At 46.9% G+C, this 21,226-nt stretch overlaps 2 protein-coding genes across 14 annotated transcripts in view; one reads left to right on the forward strand and one right to left on the reverse strand.

The window, feature by feature from the left end:
• The window catches only part of Mphosph9 (M-phase phosphoprotein 9), a 78,439-nt gene extending 70,594 nt beyond the window's left edge, over positions 1–7,845 (reverse strand). For 6 of the 12 annotated variants that reach the window (XR_001784704.1, XR_878687.1, XM_030254544.1 and 3 more), the window contains exons 1-2: positions 6,234–6,323; positions 3,322–3,585 (exon numbers count right to left, since the gene is read on the reverse strand). Coding sequence is in view for 6 of the 12 variants with exons in the window: in XM_006530365.2 (XP_006530428.1) it covers positions 3,322–3,428 (107 nt within the window). In the remaining 6 variants the exon portion in view is untranslated. Of the gene's footprint in view, positions 1–3,321; positions 3,586–6,233; positions 6,421–7,820 lie in introns of those variants that run through there. The other 6 variants (NR_102690.1, NM_001081323.2, NM_001277867.1 and 3 more) reach the window with 4 other exon arrangements.
• On the forward strand, positions 6,537–20,300 carry 2810006K23Rik (RIKEN cDNA 2810006K23 gene). 2 transcript variants are annotated; one of them, NM_001134717.2, is made up of 3 exons: positions 6,537–6,677; positions 17,075–17,383; positions 19,057–20,300. In NM_001134717.2, exons 2-3 carry the CDS (start codon positions 17,093–17,095, stop codon positions 19,318–19,320), a joined length of 555 nt encoding a protein of 184 aa, NP_001128189.1. In that variant the 5' UTR covers positions 6,537–6,677; positions 17,075–17,092; the 3' UTR covers positions 19,321–20,300. The 2 variants fall into 2 exon arrangements, with proteins under 2 accessions (NP_001128189.1, NP_082586.1); NM_028310.3 differs by lacking the exon at positions 19,057–20,300 and having other exon boundaries at positions 17,075–18,569.
• The last annotated feature ends 926 nt before the right edge of the window (positions 20,301–21,226 follow it).

Here is a 21,226-nt window from a genome sequence, read left to right on the forward strand (position 1 = left end):
CCACAAAGCACAATTAGGAACATTAAAATTTGTCTAATAGCTGAAGGGGCATTTTCATTTATATTGATTTCTATTTTGTAACAAAACTTTTTTAATGGTTTATTTTTTATTGTATGTGTGTTGGTGTTTTGCCTGCATGTATACCTGTGTGAGGGTGTTAGATCTCCTGGAACTGGACTTACAGACACTTGTGAGCCGCCATGTGGGTGCTGGGAATTGAACCCAGGTCCTCTGGAAGGGCAGCCTGTGCTCTTAACTACTAAGCCATTTCTCTCCATATTTATACTTTGCTTTGTTTTCTCAGCTGCATATAGGCTAGCTGGCCTCACTCAGTATATAGGAGAAGATGACCCTGGACTTCTGTTTTTCTGCCTTTTCCTCCCAAGTGCAGAAGTTACTGTCATGAGCCGTGATGCCTGATCTTTGCTGTGCTAAGAACAGAACCCAGGGCTTCCTGCAAGTCAGACAAGCACTCAACAGAGCTACATTCCCAGACCCTGAGCATTGTTACACTTACACACACACACACACACACACACACCACAAAATGAAGATACTAAAATAATAGAAGTTAGGACTAGAAAAAAATTAAAAATAATTCAAGAGCAAGAAACTCTTTAAAATCTATGTCCAGAAGAACTTTACAGAGCAGCTCTGTAACTGTCAGTCATAAGGAAAAAGGATACAAATTCAATGACATGAATTTTATGAGAAGAACACATTTAGGTTCTTCCAGACAATTCAAGCACTACGTTCTAAAGGGAATTTCTTCCAGAAGTACATTTCAGAGGAGCCATCAAATGGGACAGGAAGTAAAATGTGAGCCAGCGGACTGGCGCGATGGCTCAGCGGGTAAGAGCACTGACTGATCTTCCTAAGGTCCTGAGTTCAAATCCCAGCAACCACATGGTGGCTCACAACCACCAGTAATGAGATCTGACACCATCTTCTGGTGCGTCTAAAGTCAGCTACAGTGTACTTATGTATAATAAATAAAATCTGGGGCCATTTTCTCAGGGACTGAGCAAGTAGGGCCAACCAGAGGGAGTAGGGTTGACCGAAGTGAGCAGAGATCTTAAAATTCAATTCCCAACAACCACATGAAGGCTCACAACCATCTGTACAGCTACAGTATACTCATATACATAAAATAATAAATTTTTTAAAAAATTGTAGACCAGCACTCAGCTTTCAGGGCAAAGCACCGCAGCAAACATTCCTCCTGCGTCATTTCTCACACTCTACATTTTCCTCTCAGATTCCCTTATGCCAAGTGGTTCTATACAATCTTAGAGCTACTTCAGGCTCCCCACAATTTTAAAACAGTTTACTCATGATAAACAATTTCTTCAAAATCTTTATACCTAAAGCTATTTGACCCTCTGCCAAGTATGGTGGCACATACCTTTAATCCCAGCATGCTTAAGAGGCAGAGGCAGGTGGATTTCTGTGAGTTAAAGACCAGTGTGTTCCAGTTCAAGGACAGGTAAAGCTATAAAGAATCCCTGTCTCCAAAAAAAAAAAAAAAAGAAAGAAAAAGAAAAAGAAAAGACAGACAGACAGACAGACAGAAAGAAAGGAAGAAAGAAAGAAAAAGAAAGAACAGTCAGATGTATGTGTACGTGGCTGTACAAAGCCAAGGCATAATGCCCAGATTGGGAGGTAGCATCAAGAGCACTGCCACAGGTTCCAGGCCAGCCTGGTCTACATAGTGAGCTTCATGGAAGGCAGGCAGGGACAGAAAGACCTGAATCAATCAATAAATAACTAAATACAGAAAGCAGTTGGTTGGCTATTTTGTCAGTTCATAGTCTGTTTTGTTGTTGTCTGTTTGTTTGTTTGTTTAGTTACTAACACATTTTCTTTTTTTTTTAATTATTTTTTATTTTATATACACTAGTGTTCTGTCTTTTTGTATGTGTAAGGGTGTCAGGTCCCCTGGAACTGGAGTTACAGACAATCGTGAGCTGCCATGTGCATGCTGGGAATCGAACCCAGTTCTTTGGAAGAGCAGCCAGTGCTCTTACCCACTGAGCCGTCTCCCCAGCCCCACTCCCACATTTTCCATTGCTACCTTCGAGACTAGCGTGATGCTTCTGCAGTATAAAACATTATAGTATTAATTAAAATGTAGCAATAAGCTGGGTATGATAGCTCACATTTGTGATTCCAGTATTAGGAAGAAGGACTGCCTTGAGTTTGAGGCTAACCTGAACCACACAATGAGGCTGTCTCTTTTAAAAAAAAAAAAAAAAAAAAAAAGGCCGGTGAGATGGCTCAGCGAGTAAGAGCACTGACTGCTTGCTCTTCCAAAGGTCCTGAGTTCAAATCTCAGCAACCACATGGTGGCTCACAACCACCCATAATGAGATCTGACGCCCTCTTCTGGTATGCTTGAAGTCAGCTACAGTGTACTTATGTATAATAATAAATCTTTAAAAAAAAAAAAAGAGGGGCTGGAGAGATGGCTCAGAGGTTAAGAGCACTGACTGCTCTTCTGAAGGTCCTGAGTTCAATTCCTAGCAACCACATGGTGGCTCACAACCATCCGTAATGAGATCTGACTCCCTCTTCTGGAGTGTCTGAGGACAACTACAGTGTACTTACATATATAATAAATAAAATCTTTAAAAAAAAAAAAAAAAAAAAAAAGAAGAAATAATTATGAAATTATCAGGAGGTAGAGAATTAAAAGTTCAAGGTTATATTATGAGTCAGGCTAGCCTGGGCTGCAAGAGACTCTAACCTCAAAAAAAAAAAATGTAAGTATATGTATGTATTTAGATTACCAATTTTTTTTTTTTTTTTGGTTTTTCCAGACAGGGTTTCTCTGTGTAGCCCTGGCTGTCCTGGAACTCACTCTGTAGACCAGGCTGGCCTTGAATTCAGAAATCTACCTGCTTCTGCCTCCCAAGTGCTGGGATTAAAGGCATGTGCCACCATTGCCTGGCTAGATTACCAAATTTTAAAGATATCCTTTTAAGTTGCCAAATAAGGAAAGCATAATACATAGTACAATGAGCAAAATTAATTTGGGGCTTTTGTTTTTGTGAGACCACAGTCGTACAATGTAGCCCTGGCTGGCCTGGAACTTGCTACATAGCTAGTAAGTTCTTTGCCACAGTGTTCACTTGTGAAAAGCACAGCAGAGAGACAGAGGGATACTGTTTTCAACTGACCACTGGACCCACACAGAGGTTGGCTGTTCTGTTCTTTAAGGCAAACCAGCAACTATGTCACTGATTAGATTAAGAGGTAGGCTCTGCAAACAAGTGACTTTGATTTGTTGACACATGAAAATAGTATCAAACCAACTCTTACCTATTAGCATGCAAGCTCAACCCAAGGGATTGGGGAGCGCTTTTAATATCAGATTCTACAGAAGGTGACGTTTTTTGTAAATTTTCCACCAAGTCAAAATCCTCCATAGCGTACAAAAATGGTTAAGCTCTGTCATTTAGGAATACTGTTGCTTCTCCTTCGGGAGGAGACTGCTTCGGAGTCCTCTTCAGCTGCTTCATCTTCTACCGGCATCCTCAATGGCTGACATTCAAAACTGTGAAATTGGCTATAGTTCCAAAGAGTCTGAAAATGAATGGGGGAGAACTGCTGTAAACCGGCCACCAAATTTATCCACTGTCTTCTCATGACTTTGGAACCCTCTCAAATCCACCTCCAATAAGAACAGCAATACTAGGTAGGGCTCATTAGCTAGGAGCACTTGCCAGGTAAGCCTGACTGACCCAAGCCCCAGAATACACAGTGGAAGGTGAGAACTGACTCCCCTGTTCCCCATGTGGCACATAAGAAACACACACACACACATACACATACACACAAGCCAGGCAGTGGTGACGCATGCCTTTAATCCCAGCACTCAGGAGGCAGAGGCAGGCAGATTTCTGAGTTCGAGGCCAGCCTGGTCTACAGAGTGAGTTCCAGGACAGCCAGGGCTATACAGAGAAACCCTGTCTTGAAAAACCAAAAACAAACAAACAAACAAACAAACAACAAAAAAAGGAACACGCACACACAAATGTAAAAGAATAGCAATATTATATATAATGACCAAAGTGAAGAAGCCCCAGTGCCCCTCTGCAGATGAAGGGACAAAGCAATATGGGATTTCCATGTGATGGAATATTACTGGTCCAAAGAAGGGATGTAGCAATTAGATGTTGCTACCAATACACCAGGCTAAGTTTAAAAAACAATCATGAGGGATGGAAAGATGGCTCAGAGGTTAAGAGCACTGACTGCTTTTCCAGAGGTCCTAAATTCAAATCCCAGCAACCACATGGTAGCTTACAACCATCTGTAATGGGCTCTGATGCCCTCTTCTGGTGTGTCTGAGATCTACAGTGTACTCATATACATAAAATACATCTATAAAAAAAACCATTAAAAAAAAAAAAAGAACTACTCTGTGAGGCCATTTGTATGAAGCATCTGACGCTGACAAACTCACAGGGTGATAAAAAGTTCTGCAACTAGCTTTTTTCCCTAAATCCTCTAAAGAATATGCTTCAAAAAGGATGGGGCTTATATATAGGAACCATACTTTTTTTTAAAGGTAATTTGTAGGAGTCCATTATCTCCTGGAGGCAATCTTTCAGAATTTTGTGTTTAATAATCAAGGTTCTAAATTCACTCTATTATGTAATAAATAGTACGGGAGTACTTCCAGGTCCGCCTCACTTCTTTGATAAGTCCTACACTGCAGAAGTGCTTGTTGACTTCAGAAGCCACTGTCAGGGCTGTGATGGCTCACACCTTTAATCCCGGCACTCAGGAGGCAGAGGCAGAGGCAGGCGGATTTCTGAGTTGGAGGCCAGCCTGATCTACAGAGTGAGTTCCAGGACAGCCAGGGCTACACAGGGAAACCCTGTCTTGAGGGTTGGGGGAAGTGCTATTTATCTGATAAAGAAAATAGTGGGATGTACACTTCTCAATACAGAGGCTGTGTATTCTTGGAAGATAGACCATTACCTGACAAGTTAACTACAATCTTACTAAAGGCGAAGATAAATTTGCTACTCTAAGCCCAATCACATGCATCCTCCCTCTGGAATCTGTTGATTTAAAAAGGATGAAGGAAAAGAAACAGCAGGGGGATGGAGAAAAACAAAAAACAGAAGTCCCATGCTGTTTGCAAAATGGCAAGTGTAGTGGCTGCATCAGAAGAACTCTCTCACGCTCCTATTCCACTCAACTCTCACTTTCCAGGGCTTAAAAGAACACAATCAGGCCACTAAAGGCAAAGAAGCAGTCCCTTCAGGACAGGCACAGAGGCCAGGGGTAACTAGATCTAAGGAAATAGGCTCTGCTGCCTTTCCCCCACCTCACCACCCCTGTGTCAAGCCTATCACCACTGACAAATGGGGCATTGAAAAAGCCAGGGGCTGCCCCTTCCAACTGGCAACGAAAATACCTGGATTCAAATGACCACAAGTCCTCCAGAGAGGTGGATCTACAGTCCCATCTCTTCTCCCCGACCCCACCTCCTCTGAAGTAATCCGGATGCAAGAGATTCAGATAAAACTCCACTAGAGACTCGAGGACGCCTCTCTAGGCACGGTGGAAGGTCGAGAGAAAAGAAAAAGGGAATCCGATAAAAACTTGACAGAGAAGGAATATAGGGACAGGCATTCTTATATAAATATAATTGCCAGGAGGAGAAACAAACAAAGATGCTTCTGCCCCTCACCCTACAACCCATTGGGGTTAGAGGCAGAAAGTGATGGAGTTGCGTTAACAATTTTCAAGTTCACTATGCTTTCTTTCTGCGGAGAGGCTGAAAGGAAACGGCACGAGATGGTTCCAGGGGTTGAAGCCAGTATCGAGTCGCTGGCAGCGAACAATGATCCAAGGCCGGAGGCGCGAGGACATAGGGATGATGGAGAACCACTCACTACCACTGAGATTTCCAAAGGGAGTCCCAGTACCGCTACCCGGGGAGGGGAACGAAGGGGAGGGGGCAGGGCAGGACACTCACGCCCCTTGCAAAGGCAGCAATCCGATTGGGCCTCACTGATGTCACTCAAGGGCACGAGTCTAGAAAAGGCGCACGCATCCGCAGCGCTGCACTGGCCGGCGGGCTCCGGCTAGCTCTGCGGGCGCCGTCAGCCTTCACCCTAGCCTGTTCACGCACTCAGGGGGGCTCCCCTTTGATGGAGTCGTCTAGGACTCAGCCCTTGCGGCCACGCAGCTCCCCACAAGCCGCGACCGCTTACCTGACCTCCTCGCCTCCGCCTTAGATCGGGTACCCGGAGATTTGGCCTCACGCGACCGTTAAATTCCAAGGAACGTGCGCGCGCCCGGCGCCTCAGCCGCGATTGGCTGCTCGGAAGAGAGGGCCGAGCCGGCGAGCGCAGCGCGCGCACCTCCCCTAGTTTCCCCTGACGCGCGTGCGTGCAGCTCGCTCCAGAGAGGGCAGGGCGACGCCGGAGGCCTGAGGGGGCGGGGCTCTAGGGCCAAGACCTCTGCTGATTGGTTCTCTGGAAACTGCGGGAAAGACGCCTGGGTTTCTAGCGTGCGCAGTTGATGAGAATGGGCCCTCTGGTAGGCTGGGAGAAGCCGTGGGAGGAGTACGACGCATGCGCAGACCTGGAAACCTTAGATTTCCCATCCTCGGTCTACCGTGGGTTTAGAGTCTCGCCGAATGCTTCCGGCCCGAGGTAAGCACCTGCACAGCCAGGCTCGGACTAGTCAGAGGCTCTGGAATGAGACATGGAAGCTGGAACTCCGGACCTACTTCCGACTTCCGTCCCCCAACTTACACGGGGTCTTTTCCAGCCTGGTCCTTGAGCTGAGTTGTCTGACCTCACTTTACCCGAAATTTAAGGAGATCGGCTGTGTTTCTGTCTCTTCAAGCACTGAACGCGAGGAGGAGAGGAGAGTACCGCTGCTGTGGACAAGATAGTTCCACAAAGGCCCAAGGGGAAACGGGTCATACTCATTTACTTACTCAGTGGGACTTGTCTTGCAGCAAGTGCAGCCCTAGGGTAGGGGTAGCACGTAGTGTCCTGGCCTAATCAAGTGCTTGGGCACTGTCATGCAAGTGCGCGTATGCTGGAGAGCTTATTGCCTTGAAATGGCAAACCGCAAGAGAAACATCCCATCTCGTCCTCTCCTTAAAATACCCACCACTTAGGGTAGTAATATTACTACTTTACACAGGCTCACTATATAGCCCTGGCTGCCCTGGAACTCGTTATGTAGACCAGGGATGCCTTGAACTCACTGAGATTCTCTTGCTTCTGTCCCCCAAGTGCTGAGATTAAAGGCCTGTGCTTTCAAGCCTGGCAAGGCAGACGTTTTCCAACAGTGAAACTTCAGTAGCAATAAATCTATTAGACTCTAATAGTTAGAGACACTAGAATCTTGCATTCAAATAAGTGAGTACTGTGAATTCCTCAGACACCTCCAGTCAGAGAAAGGGGTGTTCCTCCTCCAGGTGAATCTGAAATGCAAAGGCAGCTACTACTGGGTCCTAACCATAGAGAAGGTATGGCCACAACGATGGAATGGCCAACCAGGTGCACCACCATAGACAGCTTCAGTGGATCCTCTCTAGGTCAATTTTACAGAACTCCTTTTTTTTTTTTTTAATGTAATTTTTTTTAATTAGGTATTTTCCTCGTTTACATTTTCAATGCTATCCCAAAAGTCCCCCATACCCATCCCCCCAATCCCCTACCCACCCACTCCCCCTTTTTGGCCCACAGAACTCCTTTTTAATCTGTGCATATGTTCAGTCAGATGTTCGGGAACTAGCATTGTTATTAGACTGTTAACTGACACAGATAAATGTTTCTTACCTTGGATATAGCTGTTTTGATAAGGTCTCATTCATTCGTTCATTCTTTTGCTGGCTCAGGACCTCCCTCAGTCCTCTTGCCACCCCAATGCTGGGATTAGCTCTCCCTCCTGTTTCCTAGTGTGACTTGCTTCATGGTGTTACTTTGTGTCGTTATTTTTGTTTTTGTTTTTATAAAAATGTTTGTCTGGGGAGGGAGAGATAAAACTAAATCTGTAGTTTATGAGACATGGAAGCTGGAACTCCAGACCTACTTCCAACTTCCGTCCCCTAACTTACATGAGGTCTTTTCCAGCCTGAGCCCTGAACTGAATTGTCTGGCTTCACTTTACCTGAAATTTAAGGAGATGGGCTGTGTGTCTCTTCAAGCACTTGGTGCGAGGAGGATAGTTTGCGCATGGAAAATGACCAGGTTTTTATTTGGGTTTTGTTTCATTTTGTAATGCTGAAAGCCCACAGCTAAGCAGTTACTCCGCTGTGAGGCTACATTTCTAAGCCTGCATTTGAACTTTCTGCTTTTTATGAGTTTTTCAGCTCTACTTCCTAAAGCCAGTTATGTTTAACCAGAGCTTGGTTTGATCAAGACACCTCAGTGAGCCTGCTGGGAAGACCAGCTGTAATTTTGGCATCATAATGATCTCCTTGGCACCTGGTTTCATAGACCAGAATTATGATCTGAGCAGATAGCACCTCTCTGGGATTTTTTTGTGGTTTCCAGGTACTTCTTAAATTGGACCAAACGAAGCGAAATAATCTGCAGGTCACTCTTCTAGGTGCCCTTTCTCTTTCAGCTTTCAGAGCCCAGGAAGTCGTTGCTTTGCAGGCTGGGTTTATGCCATCAGGCCACAGCTTAAGTGGTTTGTGAGTCAAAGACTCCTCGGTTGTGCAGTTTAGTGGCTAGCGTGATGCCATCAAACACGCACTAAAAGCTTTCTGTCTGTGGTGATACACTTGCCTGTGTCCTTGCCCCACATGGTATGATCTTCCTCTGAGACATAAGGAAGTGTGACCATGGTTTAAAAAGTCAACCACAGCTCTGCACATGAGTACTGCAGAGCTCACACTCATCCTTCATGGTAGCACAGGCCTGTAATCCCATAATTTGAGATGCTGGAGCAACAGGATGGAGGAATTAAGGCTCGCCTAAGTTACACAGGAAGCTGTCCCAGAGTGGCTCTTGCCACTCAAGTGTGATGAACAGAGTTTGGATTCCCCAGAACTCACCTAAAATACCCAGTGAGCTTGGTGACCAGCATGTGATCCCAGCCTGGGAAGACAGAGGCAGGAGGGCAGGAGTCCCCAGAGCAAGTGCCCAGGGAGGGTAACCATATCAGAGAGCTCTGGTTGAGATCCTGACTCAGTTGCTGGGCAGTGGTGGTGCATGCCTTTAATCCCAGCACTTGGGAGGCAGAGGCAGGCGGATTTCTGAGTTCGAGGCCAGCCTGGTCTACAGAGTGAGTTCCAGGACAGCCAGGGCTACACAAAGAAACCCTGTCTCCAAAAAAAAAAAAAAAAATCCTGACTCAGTGACTGAGGTGGAGAGCAACGGTGGAGGGTTCCAGCATAGACCTTGGTCCTCTGTGTGCAAATATTCACACACCCACAAATGAAAATGGAAAAGGAAAAGAAAAAGTCTAGTCTGTTCTGCAGTATAGCCTCTCTGCAATAAATAAGGAGAGGAAGACTCAAAAAGAGAAAGTTAAGCAAAGTGAGCTAACATTTTTTTAAAAAAGAAATAGAAGGGAAGAACAGATTGGAGGTATTATGAAACATGCTGGGGGAAAAGATAAATTTAGTTTTTAAGAAAGTCAAGCACGGCCATGGTGTGGTAGCGCATGCCTTTAGTCCCAGCCCAGTGCAGGAGGCACACAGATCACTGTGAGTTCAAGGCTAACCTGTTCGAAAAAGAAAAAGTCAGGCATGGTAGTACGTGGTACACACCTTTAAAATTAGCCCCAGCACTCAAGATACAGAGGCAGGTGATCACTGCACAGTGGAGACCAGCCTGGCCTGGTCTGCAGAACAAGTTGCAAGCCAGCCAGGGCTTCTAAGTGAGACCCCAACTCAAATAAAACTGTTGAAAACAGCTGGCCTGTACCGCAGCTCAGGAGCACTGTCAGAACTTTCAGATCGTCTGAGGCTCTGCAGTGAGCCTGAAGCTGACCTAAGCTATATGATACCCTGGCTTTAAAAAAACAAAAACAAAACACTAATGATCGTCCACAATAAGCAAACTTAAGAGAACCCACACTTCCTTATTTTCTTTATATTACCATTTTTGGCTTGGCTTTTTGGTTTTAAGGAGTTGGGTCTGTGTAGCACACAGGCTAACCTCAAACTTGAAGTTCTCCTACCTCTGTCTCCAAGGTGCTGAAATGACAGGTTGCGTTGCCAGAGCCAGCTCAAGTGCTATAGTAGGAAGGGTTTTGTGAAGGCATCTGAGTACTAAACATATTCAACACCATTAGTACACAGGCTTTAAGAGTTTTAAGATAAAAGGGTGTGCTGTGAGTTCTACTTTCTTAATGTTCTCATTGCGATCTCAGAGCGTGGTTGATAAATTAGAAGCTTCCTGTGAGATGCCACAAATAGGACAGGTGGAATTCTCAGTGCATTGAAAGGCTCTACTATAAAAAGAGGAATAGGATGTTGGTATTGTGTGAGCTAGCTACTGGGCCCTTTATGTATTTCATTAGTCCTCTCGTCTCTTGACCTAGGTAGCAGCAAACCTAGTAAGTTCCGACCAGGCCCAGAATGGTCTCCTTTGCCACATTCCCCAGATCAAAGCAGGAGTGTGTATCCCAGGCCGGCGGCCTCAAGCCTGCTGTAAAACAGAATTTACGATCCTCCTGCCTCCACCTCTCTAGTGTAGTTACTATGAGCATCATGCCTGGTTTACTCTCTGCTGGAGATAGACCCTAGAGCCTCATGCATGCTGGGCAAACACTGCTCCCTGAGCCCACGCCCCAACCCCTCTATGACTACCTGAAGAGTCTCACGCATGCCTAACAGAATACTTCCGCTGGAGCCCTGTTCCAGAACAGGCACTTTTTAGCATTCTTTCTTCAGATGATGCAGATTCTCAATGTCCTTGCTGCCATGTCACCTTCAATAGCTCAAATCTTTATTCAGTCCGTTCTTTCTTCTAGAGGACCTCCTTTCCTTCCCATCACACCCCTTTATCTCCTCCTCTGTCTCTTCTCCATCCTTGCCATCATGATCCCAAGCCTCTCATCAAACAGTCTTGCCATCCTCTCTGTCAGGATGAAGGGCAATATTCCTGCTCCAGGTGTGGTCCCTGAACTACCTGGCAGCTAGCTAGAGAAAACAAAGTCGGCCAGGCATGGTGGTATACATCTTTAAATACCAGCACTGTGGATGCAGAGGCAGGTAGAATTCTTTGAGTTCAAGGCCAGCCTAGGCTACATACTGAGTTTCCAGGCTAACTGGGAACTTAAAATAGTGAGGCTCTGTCTCAAGAACAATAACAGAAGACAGAGATTCAGAAACGCAGAGTCTCGTTCCCTGCCTGCCCAAGGTGCGAGCATCAGATTTAATAAGACTCCCAGGTGTGCCATGTGCTCACTGAGGAACTGGCTGACTCTGCTGAGAGCATCTCTCCTCAAATGCCCTGTGGAGTTCTCTCCATGAGTTCTTTCTGTTAAGTTTTAATGAAGTTTCTGCAAGGTTGACACACCATGAAGGTGGTGGCTAGGGAGAACTGTACTCAGTACCTTACCTTTCTAAAGAAACACCAGAGGAGTAAATGTTTAAATAAGCAGCCATTCTAGAGATTGAAACCCACCCATGGGCTTTCCTAAAATGAAATTAAACTCAAATTACCTTGCTGGATGTAGGTGTAGTGGCAGTAATCCCAGCACTCAAGAGTCTAACACAGGAAGTGCAAAATTCAGGACCACCTTGTCTTCAGATAAACAACGATATCCTTGATGGGTTGTTTTAATTACATGAGTGTGTATGTGTGTGGAAAGAGAGGGAGAAAGAGAGCCCAGCTCGTAAGAGTCAGTTCTTTCTATCATGTGGGCTCCAGGAATTGAACTCAGGTTTTGAGACTTGGTGGCAAGCTCCTTTACACGCTGAGCCACATTGAGTCCTGTTGCTGGCTGTAATCATCTGCCACTTACTTACTGCAGTGCTAGGCTATAGAAGTAAGCACGCTGTCTTATCACTAAGCAAGCTCCAAGCCAACTTGGGAGAGGGGGTTGTTTAAATGGGGTTTTGTAGGCCTGACCATCCTGGAACTCACTCTTTAGACCAGGTTGGCCTTGAACTTGGATCCACCTGCCTCAGCCTCCTGAGTGCTGGGATTAGAGGCTTGTGCCACCACACCCAGGTGCCTAGCCAGCTCTGTTTCTCAGAGATGTAAGAATGACCCTCTGCCCCCATTCACAGGATTAGGGCTGTTGAAGGCACAGCATGGCCTCTTCTGTCTCACTTAAACCTGGAATTGTTCTATCTTAGGCCTTGCTGCAGAGTTGAGGGGGCCATCCCATCAGCTGTATCCTCCCAGGTTTGGGTTTATTCAGGAAGCTGAAGGAAGGAATGTTTGTGAGCCAGAATTGGGGATAAGAGGCATAAACCAATTGCAAGTTCGAAATCCTGACAAGAGCCCTGTGAGAAATCTGGGGCCTAGCTCTGTGGTACAGCCTGGGCTATCACAGCTACTATACTTACAGATGTCTTCATGTCTCTTTAATGTGCAAACTATCTGTGCCCCCTGAGGCCCATACTTGATGCTTAGTAGATAGATCTTGAAGCTGTGATCAAAGGAAAGGAGGGCCAGGGAAGGCCGGGTACAGAGCCAGCCCTAAATTTAAGCCCACACTCCCAGGAAGGAATCAGAACAGAGCTGCCAGCTGCTGGTCTCCCCTTACTAGCACTTCTTTTTGTCCTTTTGTCATTTTTCTTTTGTGTTTGAGCTATAATTTGAGCTGCTTTTATTGTCCCCAAAGACTTCAGGTTGCGATGTGGTATCACAAAACCTGAAATCCAGTCTGTATTCTCTGGGCTGTGGGGAAGCAGAGCCATGGGTGTGTTTGTCATTTTTAGCAGTCACTGGAGTAGATCCAAAGCGCCAGGAGATGCTAGAAGTGTCTAGCATTGTCTGATTGGCTGCTGGAATTCACCATTGAACAAAGCAGCCAGTCACTGAACACTGAGGACCTTCTTGAACTCGGTTGGGTGGGAGAGCTTCCAGGGTGTCTGTCAGCTCTGAACCAGGACAGAAGGGCAGAGACTGAGCCAGTGGCGGTGACAGCTGCTGATGAAAGCACTCTCCCTGCTGTCTTTGTCTGGAGTCTGGCCTGTCCCAGACTTGCTTCCTGTCTTTGTCACAGCGCTCTATATCACTGCTGTCCTCTGCTTGGTTAGTTCACTAACCGGCGGAAGAGAAACCCAAAGAGACCCTGGGCTCATATTCCATGGTCAGCCCATGGACTTGAAGCTTCTATTACACAAAGGAATTTTGTTCTGTACGCTGAAAGCAGAAATCAGAAAAGGGCCATTTGGGACATTAACGTAGTCCTGTCACTGATCGTAGTGTCTGGGTTCATCACGTTTTAGTCTTTGTGTATTTGGGGTTGTTTTTGTTTATTATTTTGTCAGGGAAGCGGTGCATGCCATAGCACATATCTGGAGGTCAGAGTACAAGTTTTAGGAGCCGATTCTCTTCCATCTTGTGAGTTTCTAGGATTGAACTCAGGTCACTACTTTTGGTGGCAAGTATCTTCATCCACTGGGCCATCTTGCCTATCTTTGGTGGCAAGCATCTTCATCCACTGGGCCATCTTGCCTATCTTTGGTGGCAAGCATCTTCATCCACTGAGCCATCTTGCCTATCTTTGGTGGCAAGCATCTTCATCCACTGAGCCATCTTGCCTGTCTGTGATGTGGTTCTGAAGCAGAATATTATGACTCCCAGGCTGGCCTTAAACTCCAGAACTTTCTGCCTCTACTCCAAAGGTCTGGGATTACAGGCACGGGGCCACCACAGCTTGTTTACCACTTAGGTGTTCGTAAGGGTAATTCTAATATACTTCACACCCATTGTGTGTGTGTGTGTGTGTGTGTGTGTGTGTGTGTGTGTGTGCATGTGTGTGCGCGCTCCACCACAGTGCTTATGTGTGTGAAGATCAGAGGGCAACTTTTCAGTAGTCAGTTTCTATTAAGGGTCCCAGGCCACACTCAGGTCATCACACTTGGTGATAATAAGCCTCTCACTACTGAATTAGCTCACCAGTCAGAAACCAGTGTGTGTGTGTGTGTGTGTGTGTGTGTGTGTGTGTGTGTGTGTTCATGCACACACACGTGCACACATGCACACGCATGCTCGAATGTGCATGTGTGTGCGCAGTGCCATCAGAGGCCAGAAGAACCCACCTGATTTCCTGGAACTGGAATTCCCAGGAGCAGCCCAGTGTGGGTGCTGGGAACTGAACTCATGACCTTTGCAAGAGCAACATGAACTCTTAACACTGAGCCATCTCTCCAGCCTCCTCCCCTGCAAAAAACAGTTGCTGGGGTTCTTTTTTTGGGAGGGTTGGGGTTTTTTTGTTTTTCAAGACAGGTTTCTTTTTGTAGCTTCAGCTGTCATAGACCTCCCTCTGTAGAACAGGCTGGCCTCGAACTCAGAGATGTACCTGCTCCTGAGTCCTGTGTCCTGGGATTAAAGGCATGTGCACCTTAAAGCATGCCTTTTCATTGCTCTGCATTTTGATAATATACCCCTCCACGGGAACACCTTTGTCTTAAACCCGTCCGTCAGTATGGGCAGGACAAAAAGAAGCCATGGGCTTAGACCATCCTGTCAGTCACAGAATTGAAAAGGGGCCATAGCATAAGGCTCAAGAAGACTGTGTGTGTCACAGTTCATCATATTTAATGCTCATAGAAAAAGGAGGGTTCTAAGGACTCCCAGTGCCAACTCCTCTGTCTACTTAGAAGCTTGCACTGAATGCTTCAGGAAAGTGGGGCACTGTGCCTTACACCTTTAATCCGAGGTCTACATAAGCGTTCCGGGCCAGCCAGGGCTGCATAATGAAAACCTGCCTCAAAATAAAGGGGAGGGAGAAAAGAAGGGAAGGGGGAGAGAGGCATCAAGGAAGTAAGGAGGGGGAGCAAGCATGATGGTACACAACAAGAGTCCCAGAACTAACTCAGGAGGTGGACACAAGACGATGAGAAAATCAAGCCCAGCCTCACATTTTGCCTTCAAATTGAAACAAACAAACAAACAAAAAATAGGGCCTAGAGAGCTGACACAGCTGTTAAGAGCATTTTCTGCTCTTACAGAAGACCTAGGGTCAGTTCCCAACACACATATGGTGGCTCACAATTGTCTGTCACTGTAGTATCAAGGGATCCAACACCCTCTTTTGGCCTCTGTAGGCACCAGGCATGCATATAATGCACATACATACATACATACATACATACATACATACACGAGGGCAAAACACTAAATACGGAAAATTTAGAAAATTGCTAGGTGTGGTGGCATATGCCTTTAATCCCAGCACTCAGGAGTGGAAGCAGACTGATCTCTAGGAGTTTGAGGCCAGTCTGTTTTACAGAGTAAGTTACAGGACAGCCAGAGCTACATAACAGACACCCTGTCGACAGATAGGCAAGCAAGACAGGCAGACATAAGAAAATAAACAAAATCAGAATGCACCAGAAAGAGCCTCTAGCTAACCTTGTGTCTTCAAGGGTTCTCCCCAGTACTCACCGGGGCAGGCATCACAGTTATCGGCATTCAGCGGATGACAGTGGGTTAGGGGTTTGCTTATTAAGCAAGCTGAAAGCATTGTAGTAGAACTGGGTAGTTCTGTCCTGGAGCCCTAGTCCTCTTAGAACCTAGCCCCTCCCTCTGTAGCAGAGCAATGCCAGGAATCTATGTCACCAGGTTTCGGCTGCTGTCGAGAGCCTTGGGCACAGTATGAAAGTGGCACCCATGCTTGGCGCCTGCACGCACCTCCGCAGAGGCCTGGTCCACAAGGAAGCTGTGTTTCTGAGATTGCCTGGCTGCTGGACACTTGACTGAGATGAAGTCCCGAGCCCCAGAAGTCATTAGCAGAGGCTATCTCCAGAATTCTTTTTCTCTGATCTTCTCTATCCTTTGTGAGCTGAGTGGGGGAAAAGCAAATTCCCCAGTTTTCCAGTTGATGCTTTGGGCCTGACTTGTGACTCACCCTTCACAGGGAGAACCATTGTACCTTTGACCCCTTGAGAAGCTCAAAGGCCTATATGATTGACCATGTCCGGGTAGTTACTATCCCCTGTCCAATTCATTTGTCAGCTAAGTGATTTCAACCTAATGCTGCATACTTTTTGTTTGGCTGGGTTTGTTTTTCATTTTTCAACACAGTATTGCTCTGTGTAGTCCTGGCTGGTTGTGCCATATCTTTAATCATTAGTTCAACCGTTTTTTGACAGGATCTTATAACCTCGGGTGGTTATTTAAGTCACTCATTGTTTAAAAACAAAGACTTCCTGTACCTGGGTGTTAAGAATGGGTGGCACATGCAGGGTGCAGCTCAGTCTCTCGATGGCCCTAAACATCCTCTCGCTAGCACACAGGTCCAGCGCCTTCATCTTGACACCACTCCCACATCACTTGTGTTTAAGCCTAACAGGCGCCTTAGTAGAAACTGCTTGACTCAGTAACAAGGAGACCAGTTGGATCCCATTATTGGCAGTGCATCCCAGGGAACAGATGTTCCCATTCAAACCCGGGAAACTGCCAGCGTCACAACGCAGCAGTTGGGAAACTGATGGATGGCGAAGTTCCTGTGTCAGGCTTTAACTGGGCTGTAAAGCAGACTCACACTGACATCCTCTTACAAATGCAAGTTTCACATTTAAATATTGTCCTTGACTACGGTCCTAATTCTTCCTTTTATGTCTTTATCAGACCACATACCCTACTCCTCTAAGTGACACACTCAACACCTCTTTCCTGCGGAGCTAGCACCTCTCGGTGCGCTGAAAGTATTTTTGGTGTTTTAAAGAAAATGTGTAGTCTATGGCCATGCCACCCTGAACATGCCCAGTTCTCATGTGATTCTGGAAGCTGAGCAGAGCTGGGCCTGTTCTGTACTTGGATGGGAATATCTGCTGCTGTGGGCCCTGGGCATGAAGGACTATCCCTGGGGTTGTATAAAAACCTGTGTTTGAAACCAGGGTGTCATCTTGAGAGCAAAGGAAAAAGTCAGTCTCACTTCTTTTTCCACCCAGGTCCTGCCACACCAAGCCATGTCTTCTAGGAGCACCTGGGCTCTGCTCCGCCTCCCTCTACCACTGATCAGGATATGCTCTGGGAAGTGGGGGCTCAGGCTTCAGGAGAAGCCAGCACTGCTCTTCCCAGGAATGGCTGCCAGCACAGTACAGGTGGCAGGCAGGAAGGACTACCCTGCTCTGCTCCCCCTGAATGAGAGTGAGCTCGAAGAACAGTTCGTGAAAGGACATGGCCCAGGGGGCCAGGCCACCAACAAGACCAGCAATTGTGTAGTGCTCAAACACGTGCCCTCCGGCATTGTGGTCAAGGTAGAGACGGGTGGGGAGCCCAGGTCTGCGGCCACAGCAGGTTTCAGCCAATGGGCATGCCCATTCTGGCACGGGGACACTGCCAACTCGGGATAATCAGGGCACTGCAGATGTACCTGAGCCCTGAGCTGTTCTTCTGTAGACAAACCTCCTGCCCAGTCTCAGGAGCCTGGTGCCAGGGCTTTGCTGCTCTTCCTGAATTTAGCTCTGTGTGTCACCAGAAGTGAGTCAGGTCTCCTTGTAGCCTGCTGCTCTCAAACCCACCCCTGGTCTCCAGCACGGGACTAATGAACCCTGCTGCTAGCTAGAGATCTCAGTCCTCAGTTGGTGGGCTATCTCCTCCCTGACCCTCTGCCCTGTGCAGCTAATGCCTCTAACACAAGCTCTTCTGTGGAGGCAAAGCACACAGACTCAGAAGGCAAAATGCTCTGTGCAGCCGCCAGCCTGACTTTCTTAAAGGCAGCCTCTGGGCAAGGGTGGCGCCAGCTCCCAACTAAATGCACAAGTAGGGGGTGGCCAAGTGATTTTTAGCCCAGTCCCACTGCCTCTGAAATACAAGGCAGGCCAGTCTACACAGCCACTGCCACTTACACGTCACGAAAGCCCCCAAGCAGCACATGCAGCCTGTGAGAGAGCATGACTAACAGCAGCTAACTGATACTCCACCACTCGGGGCGAACATGTCCCAAGCCATGCTATTCGTGGTTAACTGGGTCCTGTAAGCATGCGTAGACAAGCCTGAGACAGACAAGGAACGTGCTTGTTAGGCCTTTGAAAGCTGCTTCTGGCCAGCCTCTTGAGCCAAGACGTGTTAGAATCCTCAGATGTTTTTCCCCCCTTGAGAAAGTCATTCCCAATAAAATCCCAAACGCTAATTGTGTTGACCCTGCCACCAGCTTCATTTTCCTTTGGCATTCTCTCCCCGCTACCACAGCGTTTCCTCTGCCCATCAGCTTTGCTGGGCCCCTCGACACCATTAGTTTCACACTGAGTGTGGTGAGTCGCTGTCAGTGAAGGTGTGTCCCCGTCTCAGACAGCTCCACTTGTGAATGGCATGTGAATTTTGCACAGTTGCTTCCGGACAAGCTAGATTCCATAGTTTCTTGGGAAGGGCTTAAATCGGTTTGAAAGTGATTGTTGGGGCTGGAGAGATGTCTCAGTGATTAAAAGCATTGGCTGCTCTTCCAGAGGTCCTGAGTTTAATTCCCATGGCTAACGACTGGCTGTAATTCTAGTCCCAGATCTGACTTCTTCTGGCCTCCATGGGCCCAAAGCATGAACATGTTACACAGACATACATGTAAGCTAAACACTCATACAAATTAAATACACTAATATTTTAAGCTACTGTTGCTTCTAAATATAAAATCTTCTAATTTTTTAAAAGACAGGGTATTGCTATGTAAACCAGGCTCCCTTCAAACTCAAAGATCCACTGTCTCTCTCTCAACACCTGGCCCCAAAAAACCCATTCATAATTATTCAAGAGGGAGTCCCACAATACAACTAGTGTGTGCTGCAGAGACCGTGAGCCACATGCAGAAGGGCTGTGGTCCTCACTGTGGCTGACTCACAGGGGCTCCTGTGACAGAAAGGGTGGATTGAGGGACTAGGAATTCCTGTCAACTCCTGATACCCATGAGTTTTACACTCCTGCCCATTAACTCTTGCAGTGCCACCAAACAAGATCTGTGGATCAAAACAGGAAGATAGCTCGGAAAGTCCTCCAGGAGAAAGTGGATGTTTTCTACAATGGTGAAAACAGCCCCGTTCACAAAGAGAAGCTCGAGGCTGAGAGGAGAAAGCGAGAGAGGAAGAAAAGAGCAAAGGAGACTCTAGAAAAGAAAAAATTATTGAAAGAATTACGGGAAGCAAGTCAAAACATCACAGAGAAAAAGGCTGATGCTGATGGTATACCAAGGGGCTTCCAGGAATAGAGGTGGCAGTGCCTGGCTCCAGCATTATAACATCTAAAGAGAACATTCTAGAACTGGAAAAGGTGGCGTATACCTGCAGCCTCAGCACTTGGGAGAGCTAAGGCAGGAGGATTGCTGCAAGGTTCAGAACAACCTCACCTATATAGCTAGTTCTGTAGCGGCCTTTCCTATATGGTGAGACTGTCCCAAATACGTAATTAGAGGCTGCAGAGTTAGCTTAGCAGTTGAGAGAGCTTGCAGTTCTTGCAGAAGACTCAGGTCCTGTTCCCAGTATTTCACATGGGGTTGCTCCCAACCTACTGCCTGTAACTACAGCTCCAGGAGACCCAGTGCCACTGTCTGGCCTTCACAGGAAAAAATACACTCTCATACATACAAATCCCTTTTGGGGGGAGGGGGGGTTGAGACAGGGTTTCTCTGTATAGCCCTGGCTGTCCTGGAACTCACTTTGTAGACCAGGCTGGCCTCGAACTCAGAAATCCGCCTGCCTCTGCCTCCTGAGTGCTGGAATTAAAGGCATGCGCCACCACACCCAGCTCACACAAATCCTCTTAAGAACCTTTTAAAAATATCATCCTGATGGACTTAACCAAGTTTTTATCTGCATGTTCACATGCATGGCAGAAAAGGGAATCAGATCCGATTACAGATGGTGTGAGCCACCATGTATTTGCTGTGATTAAGAAGAGACCAGCATCACTGAGGTGAAATCTTCTGGAAATTGTTTTCTGGGAGCACAAAGAAGCCGTGTTCCAGAGATACCCAAGGTTGTACCTCATGCTGCCGCTGGACTTGGTAATGTGTAAGAGTCATTTTTTTTTCCTTTTAAAATTTTTATTGATTCTCTGTGAGTTTCACATCATGCACCCCAGTCCCACTCATCTCCCTGTTCCCTCATATCCGCTCTCTACCCTTGCAATCTCCCCCCAAATAAAAAACAAACAACAAATAAAAAGCAAAGCATAGAAAACATTTCATCGAGGAAGCTGTGGTGTCACAGTGAGTCTCACAGTAAACCTCCTGTCCACACATCTTTCCTTGTAAATGTCCACTGCACTGAGTCATTGGTCTGGCTTGAGGTCTTTGGTTTCTGTGACATCATCACTGTAGGATCCTCACCGGGACTCCTACAGCTTTGGAACAGCAGGACTGGCTCGTTCATGCATCCCAACGATTTGCAGATGGTATGGATTTTGGGGATGGACAAATTCAGAGCCCTGGACCTGGGCCTGGGGGCTGCTGAGCTGCTCAGCCTGCCAGCTCTCCCTTAGCTGCCCACCAGGGCGAGCTCTCCAGCACTGCTCTGGCTAGGCCACCCAGTGCTGCTACTGGCAGGAGGCAGAGTCAGCTGACAGCACCCATGTCTCCAGAGTTAAGTGCTCTGTTCTGCCCAGTCAAGGTGTGGGCCCACTCTCCCCAGTGCTGCAGGAGGTGAGGGGCCAGGCTAGTTTTCCCTGTCCTTATTACCCTATAGGCAGTTTTCCTGACTGGGAATTGAACTCAGAACCTCTGGAAGAGCAGTCAGTGCTCTTAACCACTGAGCCACCTCTCCAGCCCCTAGACTTATTTTTAACTAGTGGAGTGTGGCATGTACTCATGAGTGCGCACTGAGACCAGAGAAGGTAGGTCCTCCCGGAGCTCGAGTCACAGAGGTAGTGAGCTGCTTAATGCTGGTGCTGGGGACTGACCCTGGTGCTCTTCAAGAACAGTATGCACTTTGAATGCTGACCCATCGCTTCGGGCCCAGCCGTCAGTTGTTTTTTTGTTTTTTCTAATGATTGAACTTTATGTACATTGTGGTTCTGCCTGCTTGTGTGTGTGTGTGAGTGTCAGAGCCTCCTGAAACTGGAGTTCCAGAAGTATGAGCTGCCGCATGGGTGCTAGGAAGTGAACCCAGGTCTTTGGA

The sequence above is a fragment of the Mus musculus genome, chromosome 5 (assembly GCF_000001635.26).
Source record: "Mus musculus strain C57BL/6J chromosome 5, GRCm38.p6 C57BL/6J".
In the NCBI taxonomy this organism is placed as follows: Eukaryota; Metazoa; Chordata; class Mammalia; order Rodentia; family Muridae; genus Mus; species Mus musculus.

Excerpts from the sequence above, each read along its gene's own strand:
- 2810006K23Rik (NM_001134717.2), top strand. The coding sequence starts at position 17,093 with ATGTCTTCTAGGAGCACCTGGGCTCTGCTCCGCCTCCCTCTACCACTG. Across the intron at positions 17,384-19,056 it reads CCTCCGGCATTGTGGTCAAG|TGCCACCAAACAAGATCTGT; the intron begins GTAGAGACGGGT and ends TAACTCTTGCAG.